The sequence below is a fragment of the Piliocolobus tephrosceles genome, chromosome 13 (genome assembly GCF_002776525.5).
Source record: "Piliocolobus tephrosceles isolate RC106 chromosome 13, ASM277652v3, whole genome shotgun sequence".
Lineage (NCBI taxonomy): Eukaryota > Metazoa > Chordata > Mammalia > Primates > Cercopithecidae > Piliocolobus > Piliocolobus tephrosceles.
In genome coordinates this window covers 10,315,811-10,328,633 of record NC_045446.1, presented here as the reverse complement: position 1 = coordinate 10,328,633, position 12,823 = coordinate 10,315,811, and the positions used below count along the sequence as shown (strand labels likewise).

General features: G+C 50.3%; 1 protein-coding gene across 4 annotated transcripts in view; it reads left to right on the top strand.

Annotated features, from left to right (window-relative positions):
• The first annotated feature begins 1,815 nt into the window (after nt 1-1,815).
• MARK2 (microtubule affinity regulating kinase 2) overlaps nt 1,816-12,823 on the top strand; it is a 74,900-nt gene continuing 63,892 nt past the window's right edge. The window contains exon 1 of one of the 4 annotated variants that reach the window (XM_023186094.1): nt 1,816-2,446. In XM_023186094.1, the coding sequence (XP_023041862.1) occupies nt 2,393-2,446 (54 nt within the window). In that variant the 5' untranslated portion in view covers nt 1,816-2,392. The remainder of the gene's footprint in view (nt 2,447-12,823) is intronic. The other 3 variants (XM_023186089.1, XM_023186096.2, XM_023186095.2) reach the window with 3 other exon arrangements.

The following is a 12,823-nucleotide window of genomic DNA, read 5'->3' as shown; positions in this document are numbered from 1 at the left end:
GAGACAAGCTCAGCAGCCTTGTGCAAAGCTAGCGAGGAAGAGAAAAGGATAATTAGGGTAGGGGTCGGGTCGGGGCTGAAGATCAAAGGGCAAGGGTGAGGCAGGGGTTAGAGCTAGAGTGAGAAGCTTGGAGAAGATGGAGTCTATTTAGACGAGAGCGTGGACCAGGGAGAGACTGCTGGAACACCGACCACCAACTGCTTCCTCTTTCTTTTCCCTGCTTTCCAGACCCTGGCGTCAGAGGTGATACCAGGCACAGGAATCAGCAGTGTGTCTCTCTGTGGCCACCAGAGGGCAGATGATTCTCAAGGATTGAATTTGGGTCTGGGGAGTGAAATGTTCTCTGTCCTCTTCTGTCTTTCCCTCACCTTCATGGGTGTGCCTTCACCACCTTCTTCCTCAACGGTTGGGTGCCTGAAAAGAGCTGGCATGGGGCATGGAGAGCAGTGCTGGAGTTCCAGGGATTTACTAAGAGTGTAGTGATACCTGTTGCCTTAGGAAGTACTTTCATACCCCGGTAATTACATCTGCTCAGATGCCTATTTCTCTGATTGGTGGCATGAAGGCTGGCTCAAGATGCTGTAGCTGGGAGTTGGAGGTCAAATAGCAGGGGTCCAATCAGCAGTTTTCCCAATAACTCTTGGGGCCTCTCTGCTTCTGTACCTTTGGGAACCTGTTGCCTGAGCCTGGTTTCTGACTCCTGTGGGGCCTCTGCCTCCTGCCCACCTTAAGCCACTGACGGGAGGGTGTGGTTCCGACATGTTCCAGGTACTACGGGTGAGGACAGCTTGGCGCTGGGGAAATCAGCCCAGGATACTGCCTGTCCTTGGTAACACAGTGTAAGGGGAAGTGAGGAGTGGACTGCAGTTGCCATACAGACTTCCTGTTGGTCAAGGGCTCTTCAAAGCTGAGAAGGACCTCCGAGTTCATGAATCCAATGGCTTCACCTTACTGATGGGGAAAATGAGGCACAGAGGAGGATAGAAAATAAACTTTAAATGTCTTATCTTGCAGAGGCATTTTAAAAGGTAATTGGAATTCAGAAATGTCATTTCGAGTGTCAACGCAGGAATAAAGCCATAGGAAAGAGGAGCCTAAACTTAGTGATGTTATGTGATTTTTCTAAGATCACGCAGCATTTGCACTTGGCAGAGCTGGGGCTGAAATGCAGGGCCCTGGACGCTCCCGCATCCGGTGCAGAGGACGCTGCCCTGGGCCTTTCTGGGGCTCTGCCCAGCCCTGCAGACTAGATGCGGGAATGCACGGACGGATCCAAAGAAGCCAAGATAGACGGTGGCAGACAGGCCATAGACTGATGCTGCATTTGACAGCTATGTTGATAGGCTAGATGATAAAAAGAAGATGGATTTTATGAGCTGACCGACAGATGGACAGAAATGCAGACAAGAAGCTGCTATAGAACCAGAGGATGCCAATAGCAGGGACGGCTAACAATCTTGTTTTGTATTTAGTCAAATCACAAGCACGAACAGGTGACCCATGCTTCCTGTTCAAGGTTTGAAAATACCCGAAAACTGACGGAAAGACACGAAGCGAATCAGATTCCGAGAGTCACCCGGGGAAACGACCGGGTGCTCGGAGGGCCTCGGGTGTTGCCGGAAATGGGCGACGACCGCCCTAGGCAGGGCGGTGAGAGGGGGCGTGGCCGGCTCAGCACGCGGAGCAGCTTCGGGTATTTCCGGAAACTGCCGAAAGCCCTCTTGAAGTGGGCGGGGAAAGGCCAGTGGGCGTGGCTGGATGTCTGTGGACGGGGGCTGGGGGGTAGGTACCCGGGGTCGCTTCGTGGATTTCCGTAAACAGAGCCGAAGCTTCGTCTTCTTACGAGGAGGTGCGCGCGTCCCCGGGGGTTACCTTCTTCGGCTGTTTCCGGAATTCACCCGTAGTCTGTGGCCGGGAGGAGAAGGCGCGCCCCACCTCCCGTTTCTAGCCGCTTCGGATGTTTCCGGCTGCTGCCGGCGGAAAGAGCCGAGGGCCGGCGGTGGTGGCGGCCATGTTGGGAGCAGCAGGTCCGGCGGCGGCTGCCTGTGTGCCGGGCGCGGAGCAGTGCCGCTGAGGGCAGGGGAGGAGCGAGGCAGGCGGCCGGCTGCGGCGGCAGAGAGTAGGCGGAGCGGCGCGGCCCGGCCGAAAGGCGGCACAGCCCAGCCGGGGGTCGGGGGGGTGCGGTCCGGAGCCGCTCGGAGCCGGCGCGGCCTAGCCCGAGCGGCGCATCCCCGGGCTGGCGTGAGCGGCTGCCCGGCCTCCCCGCACCCCCGGCCGGGGCCCATGCGGCGGGTGCTCCTGCTGTGAGAAGCCCCGCCCGGCCGGGCTCCGCGCCTTCCCTTCCCTCCCTTCCTCCAAGCTCCTCGGTTCCCTCCCCCGAGATACCGGCGCCATGTCCAGCGCTCGGACCCCCCTACCCACGCTGAACGAGAGGGACACGGAGCAGGTAAGGAGCCCCGAGGGCTCCCCGAATTCTCTGGCTGGGCCCCTCGCACCTTGCGGAGCCTCCTCCCTCTTCTGCTCTCCTCGTGCCCCTGCTGCCATCCTGCAAGCCTTGGCTGCCCTGTCATCCGGCTCCCGGCTCCAGCTCCGCACATCCCGCTTCCGAGTCCTGACCTGGGACCCACCTCGTCCTGACTCCAAGCTGCACACTTGTCTTTCTGCCAACCCCCTCTCCCCTCACCGCCCTCCTGCGCTCTTCCGTGTCACCTCCCCAGCTTCCCTTTCTCTTCCCTTTTTCTCTCAGGGGCCTTTCTGGTCTTCCTCCACCCACGCTTAAAGCAGCCACCCTCCCGCTCCTCGAATAGCAGCACCCCGCGATTTGCCACAGATCGTTGTCCACCTCTCCCTTCGTCTCTCCTGCCTCGCTTCCCCTCCGCCCGCACCGGTTCTGCCAGTCTCTGGTTATCACCCTCAGGGTCCTTGCCCTGGACTGCGCTCTCTATCCCTGGCCCCTTGCAGTTCCCCCAGCTTTTTCTATGCTGCTTCTTCGTTTTCCAAATTGTTCTCTCCCTCTTGCTTGCAGCCCACCAGCTCCACCCTCATCACCTTTCCAAATCCTTCGCCTACTCTTTGCTCATCACTTTCCCTTCTTTGCTCCAGGAGCTCCCTGGATCCTGGCGCTGGCATTTGTCGCTTCCGTGTTTCCCCACAGCTGTCATGCGCATAGTTTTCCCACAGGTTGCCTTTGGGGTTCCAATCATCACTCCCTTCAGAGTCTTTGGATCCCTCTTGTTCTCTTGCCCTCGGGTTTGGCTTTTAGGTCCCGGGGTCTCCTGTTTCTCTCTGTGAGGATTCTACCAGCCTTCTACTGGGCTCTTTCTCCCAACCGAAAGACACTTGGCCCCACCGTATTAACACAACCTGTTGCTCAATCCTTTCCCAGACCTCGCTGCATCACAATTTTTGCCTTTCTGTCTTCGTACGCTGGAACACAAACCATGATGACTTTCTGTGTCTTCACTCCCGTGCCTGGCACTTAGAGTATTTTCTTTCTTGCTTGTTGCCTTCCTGTTTCTCCACCCTCACCCCATCTTCCTTACTGTACCTTTTAATCAGCGTTGCCTTTCATCTCCACCTTAGTGTCCTGCCTTCTTCATGTCCTGTGTATCCCCCCACCATGCTTGGATCCATTCTGTTCCTATTGGCTAAGTCTTTGTAATTCCCAGGAAGTCCAGGTGTTTTGCATGCTAGTTTCTCGAGCTACACCTCAGCTTCACGACTCCACGGTCCCCTTCATCCTGGCAATCACTGCTATGGTTTGTCACCCAAGTCTTAGCCTTTCTGTGTCATCTCACTTTTGATCCCAGAGGCGTCCACTTTCCACTCCTCCCGTTTCTTTTACCGTCTCTAGCGTCCTTTGCTGACTGCTCTGTGCAGAGTCCCCTGCCTGTCACACCTTTCTTGGTGGAGAACTTTACTAGGCCAAAAAAACTTGACTTGAAAAAGAAGCGCTTCTGCCCCGGGGCTGCTGTGCTTTTTGCCTTGTTTCCGCTCATTCCATCCTTTATGTTTCCCTCTTACTCCCCTCTTTCTTTGTAGCCCGGTAGAGCAGTTGTTGTATTCTCTTGCATGTGAACATTCTTTGAAAAATCTTACCTCCTTTCATTTACTGTGTGTTTCTATTTTGTTACCCCTGGCTCTCTGTCACCTGGGCAGTTAGGAACTTCAGAGAAGTTCTAGGCAGAGTTTTTCTCTGCAGGGTTGATCCTTTTATTACTTGTGGATTATTTGCTTCTAGGGGTGAAATAGGGGTTGAGAGGGAGGGATGGTTGATTTCCATTTCATCGCTGGGTTCGGCAGCTGGTTCTGTATGGGACAGGTGGGTCTTTGGAGACAGAGGAGCATGTTCGGTGTCTCGCAGCCTTTCTCTAGGCCCTCTTGAGGTTGCTTTTTCCACCCTTTTTCCTCTCACAACCTCTGTTTTAGCAGGTAAACCCTGCTTAACCAGAGGACTTTCCCAGGCTGTTGATCGTGAGCTGGTAGGAGGAGACCAAGTGACTGACTGGCACCCTCAGGCATTTGGGGAGTGGCGATGGAGTGCCTACTCTCTCAATGAGGCTGGTGGGGGGCATTGTGTTCAGCAGAGCAGAGTAACAGACTGCCTCAGTGTGGTTTCTTTGTGCTGCTTACTACATGTAAATGCATTATTGCCATGGTGTTTTCCTGTGATATGTGTGTTGATTTCCTCTCTTCCTTACGTGCCTAGTGTACTGCTGAGCATGTAGTAGGGATTCCACCGTAGTGCGCATCCACTGATTTCATGATAGCAGCAATCAGTGACCATTTGGGAATGTAAGTAAGCTCTTTGATAACTTTGCCCAGAGCAGTAGCTGCATACGTTGTCATCCTGTTACGATTATTAATTACCCATCCTATTTCTACTCTTTATGGACTTAGATTCTCCTTAGCCCCTTCATACCTTCCACTGTTCTCAGGGTAGCCAATCACTGTGTCGACTTAATATGAAGTCTCATTCCAGTAAAAGCAGGGACTTTGGAAAACCTTGTATGCACCTATCCCAGACAGATTCCGGTATTCTTTCTTTCTTTTTTTTTTGAGACGGAGTCTCATTCTGTCACCAGGCTGGAGGGCAGTGGCGCAACCTTGGCTCACTGCAATCTCCGTCTCCCAGGTTCAAGCGATTCCCCTGCTTCAGCCTCCTGAGTAGCTGGGACTACAGGCACGCACCACCATGTCCGGCTAATTTTTTTGTATTTTAGTAGAGACGGGGTTTCACCATGTTGGCCAGGATGGTCTCAATCTCCTGACCTGGTGATGCGGCCTCCCAGAGTGCTGGGATTACAGGCGTGAGCCACCACGCCCCCCGCGCCGGGCCTGATTCCTGTATTCTTTAAAATAGGAAAAAAGACAAACAGCAGCTCCTCAGGTCACAAAGCCAGGTATATCAAACATTGGCCTCCGAGAATAGATCATGCCACCAAGTGAAAGAAACCTCTTCTTGGTCCTGTTGTGATTTTAGCTGAAGTAGTCATGGAAACTTGGTCATTACTGTAGTCTTAACGTTATTTTTTTTAAAAAGGGGATTTAGTTGGGCTGATTTCCTCCCCTAAAGGTCCTCTGTCACCTTATTTAAATTTAAATTATTTAAACTGGTTTTACCAGAAAATAGGTAAACAAACACCACTGGTTGTCTCCAGTCTCTTTTCTTGCTCTTCCTCTCCCTCTTCTTTAAAAATGTGGCTGATGAGAACCTGTTTCCAGGAGCCCTTTGATCACTGTGAAACACACAGACACAGAAAATGCTGAAGCATAAAAATAAACCTTGTGTTGCAGGGAGATTGCCTGTTTGCTGTCGACTTCGCTTATAACAGTGAAAGTAGGAGACTAAAAAAAAAAGTCAAGCCCTGTCTTTAAGATGGTTTTTGTGACACCTGATTCCAGATGTGCTTGTTCACAGCCATAGACTTCTTGCTTTTGCAGAAGGAGGGTTCTAATCTGGGGCTGGTAGTTTGGGGGATTGTTAGTCTGTGAGCTGAGCTTTCAGTTCACTTCTTTTCCAAATGGCTCTGCTAGCCTGGAAGCTTGGCAGTTGTGAAAGCAATCAGCAAGATGACTGTTCGTCTTCCAGCCAGCAGCAGCAGTCATAGGCAAGCCTGGAGAAAGGTCCAGCTTTCAGAGTTCACCTGCTAGAGTTCATAACACCTGAGGGAGAGGCTACTCGATCTGGGACCTGCCCCACCTCTCAGCCTCAGAAACTATGAGAGAGGGATTGAGAGAAAACTCGCCCCACTCCTGCTGCAGTGGGAAGGGAGGGGGCAGCTGTCAGGCTTCTAGACGGTGAGTGCAATTGTTTATTCTCTCAGTTCTAGAAAGGGGAGTTTGGAAGTACTGGTGAAGAAAACAAAGTTACAAGATCCTATAAAGAATAGCTGAAGTACTCCAAACACTATTCATTGGACCCCATTGTTGACTCTGGACATATATATAATCTTTTTTTTTTTCCTTTTTTTTTTTTTTTGGACACAGAGTCTTGCTCTGTCACCCAGGCTGGAGTGCAGTGATGCCATCTCAGCTCATTTCAACCTCCGCCTCCTGGGTTCAAGCTGTTCTCCTGCCTCAACCTCACGGAGTAGCTGGGACTACAGGCGCCTGCCACCATGCCTGGCTAATTTTTGTATTTTTAGTAGAGATGGGGTTTTGCCAGGTTGGCCAAGCTGGTCTCAAACTCCTGACCTCAGGTGATCTGCTGGGTAAATATATTTTTTTTGTTTTTGGTGTCACTTGGGTAGATTGGATGAGCTAGCTAGCATCTCACTCCACACTCTGAGCTGTGCAGCAGTGTGCCCTGGTGCTAATTCTCACTCTGTCCTTTGATTCTGGCCGGGGGCTTCTTGATGGTGCTGCCTTCTGGTTAGGAAAGTGGGTGAATGTCAGACCAAATAGTGTCACTTTCAGCTTGGCCGTAGGGATCTGGAAGGAAGTGTTGTTAGAGCAAGGGCTTTGGGAGTCCTTGGAGTTCATAACCTTTGACCCTGGTAAAAGTAACTGTACCTAGTAAACTATAATAATTTCTCTCTGGTCAGGCACCATAGCTCATGCCTGTAACCCTAGCACTTTGGGAAGCCAAGGTAGGAGGATTGCTTGATGCCAGGAGTTCAAGACCAGCCTGATCAATAAAGTGAGACTCCATACCTACAAAAAATTTTTTTTTAATTTAGCTGGGCATGGTGGCACATGCCTGTGGTCGCAGCTACACAGAAGGCTGAGGCAGGAGGATGGCTTGAGCTGGGGAGGTCGAGACTGCATTGAGCTGTGTTTGTGCCACTGCACTTCAGCCTGGGTGACAGAGCAAGACACTATCTCAGAAAAAAAAAAAAATTTTTTTCCTCCAATTTATGGACTTTGGGAAGTAGCTAAACAGATGGATATAAGGCAGTTGTTGAAACTTGGCCTGCTGCAGGTTCAAATAAAAGTTTACACAGGGATAACTGAATCTTTCAGACTAACCAAAGATTGGGCTGGAGACTTTTTCTCAACATAAATATCCTAAGCAGAGCTGGTGCCTGTGAGGTAGGAAAAGATTGAGACTTTGTTTGCCTAAGAGGTTTGCAGGGTTAGAGCTCTTGGGAGTCAGAACTTCTCAGACTAGATTGTTTCCCCTTTGGACAGAACAACCCAATTCTCCGTGGGCATTTGATCAGGACTAACCCAGGCCTTCATGAACTCTTTCTCATTGAGCACTTAGCCACCTGGCTGGCATTTCTCTTCTCCCGGGAGCTTCCATGAGGTTCCTATATATGTATTATGTCGACTTGAATGAATATTTTATGTCTAGAGTGCAGCCAAGCCTCAGACTTTGTGGCCCATTATCGACAAATGGGGTAGGGGGTGGGCGCCACCTTTGGCCCTGTGATAGCTTCTCTGCTAAATGGACTCTCCCCAGCAGCACTTTGAAGCCCGTTAATGGATTGGAGTGAAGTAACCTCAGCAGATGGGAAGAGTGAGGAGGGTCATCTTCCTTCCCTGAGACTGCCTGATGAGGCTTTCCTGTGGTAACCAGGTCCAGCCCCTATTCCCTCTGCTTGGTTAAGCTGTGGACTGGAGCTGCTAGGCCTCTGCTTTGAGAAGTGTAGAAAGGATCTGATTCTCTTTTAGCCATGGTGGGGCCACCAGTTTCCCCACTTTCCCATCAAAGCAAAAATTGAGAAGGATGTGGAAAGGGTGGGTGGAGTTTAAATCTGGCCCTTCCTCCTTCAGTGGAAGTTCAGCAAAATGACAAACCAGATAGGTGGCTGAATTTCCTTCTCTTGACGGGAGATTCCAGTATTTGTACGTTTTGTGCTTGAAGCTTGGATTCTCCAGGCTTCCTCCCAGCCTTCATCAAACATGAGTGAGTCACTGAAGTGTTATCTATGCATTTTCCCCCTTCTGTCTCAGCAGAGGGAAGAGTAAGCCTTTACAAAGCTGTGGGGGAGGAAGTCACCCTCTTCCCACTGCTGGAGAGCCAGGCTATCCCCAGGCTAACCCTGGAAGTTCTGACTCCTGAGCAGAATGTTTACTGCCCCTGCCCCCTTCCTTTATGGTGTAGGCCATTGAAGGTCATTGCTCATCTTTTTTTTTTTTTTTGAGACAGTCTTAGTCTGTCACCCAGGCTGGAGTGCAGTGGCACGATCTCAGCTCACTGCAACCTCCACTCACTGGGTTCAAGAGATTCTCATGCCTCAGCCTTCCAAGTAGCTGGGATTACAGGTGCGCACCTCCACACCTGGCCACTTTTTGTGTTTTTAGTAGAGACGGAGTTTCACCATGTTGGCCAGGCTGGTCTTGAACTCCTGAACTCAAGTGATCCACCTGCCTTGGCCTCTCAAAGTGCTGGGATTACAGGAGTGAGCCACCGTGCCCGGCATCATTGCTCATCTTTTAGACTGAGATGTTACAGCTGATTCTAAAACAGCACCAAGAGAGAATCTGGCCTCTTGATTTCCAGTTGTGTCTCAGAGGAGGAGGCATCCCAGTTCCTCCTCTTGCCCTCTAGACAGCTCCTCCTCTGATGAGGAGGATCTAAATAGGCTAGATCCCTTTATCTTCATATCTGTTTTTGTCTAGAATGTTTCAAGTTTCTCAAGCTAGGCGTGGTGGCTCACATCTGTAATCCCAGCACTTCGGGAGGCCAAGACAGGAGGATCACTTGAGCCTAGGAGTTCAAGACCAGCCTGGGCAACATAGTGAGATCTCATTTCTAAAAAAAAAAAAATTTTTTTTTGTTTTTGAGACGGAGCCTTGCTCTGTCGCCCAGGCTGGGGTGCAGTGGTGTGATCTCAGCTCACTGCAGCCTCCGCCTCCTGGGTTCAAGTGATTCTCCTGCCTCAGCCTCTTGAATAGCTAGGATTATAGGCGTATGCCACTGTACCCCACTAATTTTGTATTTTTAGTAGAGACGGGGTTTCACCATATTGGTATCTTGAACTCATGACCTTGTGATCTGTCTCAGCCTTCCAAAGTACTAGGATTATAGGCATGAGCCACCTCGCTGGCCAAAAAATTTTTAAACAGTTACCTGGGTGTGGTAGCACATGCCTGTATCCTAGCTACTTAGAAGGCTGAGATGTGAGGATCACTTGAGCCTGGGAAGTTGAGGCTGCAGTGAGCTATGATCCTGCCACTACATTCCAGCCTGGGCAACGCAGTGAGACCCCATCTCAAGATAAATAAGGTTTGTCAGTCCCTGTGGGGGTTATTTCCACAGATGTCTGTCTTTGGGTTGGCACTTCCCCCACTTGCAGTTATTCCTTACATTTCTCATTCAAAAATGGCAGAAATGGCAAAAGTAAATCCATTTCCTTTTTACACCAAATTATTAGTTTTAGGCTTATAAAACTAAATGAACAGAAGATTTGGTAGGAGAGGAGGGGAGATGGACACGGATACTGGTGGCTGGGTGATCCTGAGGGACACCTGGTGCAGGGCAGAAAGAGAGGAGGGCTGTGTTCAGTGACTGGCTCCCAGCCACCTTTTTGGCCTTTTTCTTTTTAACATGAGGAAGGCGGAGCAGACCAGGGGCTTCTCTGTAGAACCAGTCAAGCTGGTTTTGGACAACCTCGGCCTATTTTCTTGTGTGCTCTTTGGGAAGTTGGCAATACGAAGGTCGGCCTCCTTTTGGGGCTGTGTTCAGTGAGGCGGAAGTTTGGAAGACATCATTGTAAACAACCCCCTTCTCCCCAAACACTGAATGGGTCTCTGAGCTGGTCCTTCACTCCAGGGAGGAGGCTTTCTCTCCGCCCTATGCTGAACTGAAGGCAGCTTTGCTTTATATACCTTTCACTGAAAACTCTAAGCCATAGCTCCTTCTTGTGGTCCCCCTTCCCAATTCACAGCTTGGCAAAAGGCCCTCAGCCTGGCCAGGAGGAAGGGACTGGGTCTGCCTTTGACTCCTCATTTGTGGGTCTGGAAGAGGATCAGGACTCCTTACTGCTATGATCTGGCTGCTAAATTCAGTGACACCCCAGTCCTTTTTTGGTCCATGCAATGGGACTGTCTCTCCAGGCCTGCTGGGAAAGAAAAGAGAGAAAAGTTAGCTTTTGATCTTTGGCAGCTTACAGGGACTTCAGGAAACAACCTGTAGGAAAGGTGGGAGCTACTGGTCACCATGTGTGACCTGCAATAGCAGTAGGGAGTCTTTCTCAGGGAGCAAGGCTCAGCCAGGTAGGATTGTTTCCCAGTCTCCCAGCTAAGCAGGAAATGCCAAAATATGAGTGTTTAGCAATTAGTGAGTGTAACTACCTGCAGACAGAGCTCCAGCCTAGACCTTGTCCTTGGGGGCTGGTTGCCCCTGTTTTTACTACAGTGAGCTACTCATTGCTTCTAATTACCATTTCAGTATGAGTTTTGCTTTGTTTTCTGATATCCCACGTGGAGCTCCCTTTTTTCTCCACCTTCTTTTTGTTGTGTTTTTTTGAGACGGAGTCTTGCTCTGTCGCCCAGGCTGGAGTACAGTGGCACAATCTCAACTCATTGCAACCTCCACTTCCCAGTTTCAAGTGATTCTCCTACCTCAGTCTCCCAAGTAGCTGGTACTACCGGCGTGCTACCACACACGGCTAAGCCTTTTTTTTTCTTTTTTTTTTTTTTGAGATAGAGTCTCACTCTGTCGCCCAGGCTGGAGCTCACTGCAAGCTCCGCCTCCCGGGTTCACACCATTCTCCTGCCTCAGCCTCCCGAGTAGCTGGGGCTGTAGGCACCCGCCTCCATGCCCGGCTAATTTTTTGTTTCTTGCATTTTTTTTTTTTTTTTAAGACGGAATTTCGCTCTTGCTGCCCAGACCGGAGTGCAGTGGCGTGATAATAGCTCGCTGTACCCTCCGCCTCCCACGTTCAAACAATTCTCCAGCTTCAGCCTCCCGAGTAGCTGGAACTACAGGCACCCGCCACCACGTCTGGCTAATTTTTTGTATTTTTAGTAGAGAAGGGGTTTCACCGTGTTAGCCAGGATGGTCTCGGTCTCCTGACCTCGTGATCTGCCCGCCTCAGCCTCCCAAAGTGCTGGAATTACAGGCATGAGCCACTGCGCCTGGCTGTGACATCTGGCTAATTTTTGTATTTTTAGTAGAGACTGGGTTTCACCATGTTGGCCAGGATGGTGTCGATCTCCTGACCTCGTGATCCGCCTGCCTCCGCCTCCCAAAATGCTGAGATTGCAGGCATGAGCCACTGCGCCTGACCTTACTGTTTTTCAGAGACAAGGTCTCACCCTGTCACCCAGGCTAGTGTGCAGTGGTGTGATCATAGCTCACTGCGGCCTCAAACTCCTGGGCTCAAGTGATTTTCCCACCTTCGCTTCCAGAGTCATGGGACTACAGGTCATACCTGACCCCTCCACCTTCTGGACTTTCACTTACCCCATCACTCCCTACTTCTCCGCCACAAAATACTGTCATTGGCTATCTTTGCATGTAGTGTTGAAGGCACTTGGAGATTGTTGCTTTGTCTTTTTGCCCATGAAAGTTTGAATTACTGGTTCTCCAGTCACAGGAAGTGGGACTCCTTAGGCCAGCTCCATGTCACGTAGCGTACTGATTATGTTGAGCTTATGGCACAGCTGAGTGGAGAGTCCCACACTTTTTGAACCCTTTTTGACTTCCGATAAGTGGTTCCACTATGGTTAAGAGCAGATTTGGTGGGCTGGGCGCGGTGGCTCATGCCTGTAATCCCAGCACTTTGGGAGGCCAAGGCAGGTGGATCACTTGAGGTCAGGAGTTCAAGACCAGCCTGACCAACATGGTAAAACCCTATCTCAACTGAAAATACGAAAATTAGCCTGGCGTGGTAGCATACACCTATAGTCCCAGCTACTCGGAAGGGTGAAGCACAAGAATCACTTGAATCCGGGAGGTGGAGGTTGCAGTGAACAGAGATCATGCCACCGCACTCCAGCCTGGGCAACAAAGCGAGACTGTATCTCAAACAAACAATAAGAGCAGGTTTTGTGGGTAGATTTCCTGTATTGGAATCCTGGATCATCGTCTCCTGTGATCTTAGGTTCCCTCTGTATCTATTTGCTCATCTGTAAAATGGGAGAATAGTACCTCTTATAGGTATAGGTTATGAGTATTAAAAGAGTTAATGAATAGAAACCTTTTAGAATAGCGCCTGGCACAGCAGAATAATCATTGCCGTTATTGTTCCAGTTGAACAACACAGTGAATTTTATCTGAGCACCACACAGTTCTAGGTCAGTATAAGGGGTGATGTTTGGAATTTCTCTGTTATCAGTTGAAAAAATCTTGTTCTCCTGGCATCTTCAACCCACTGGGGTCCTGTAGGCGCTTTTTCTAACATTCCTGGTTTTTTTTTTTTTTTTTTTT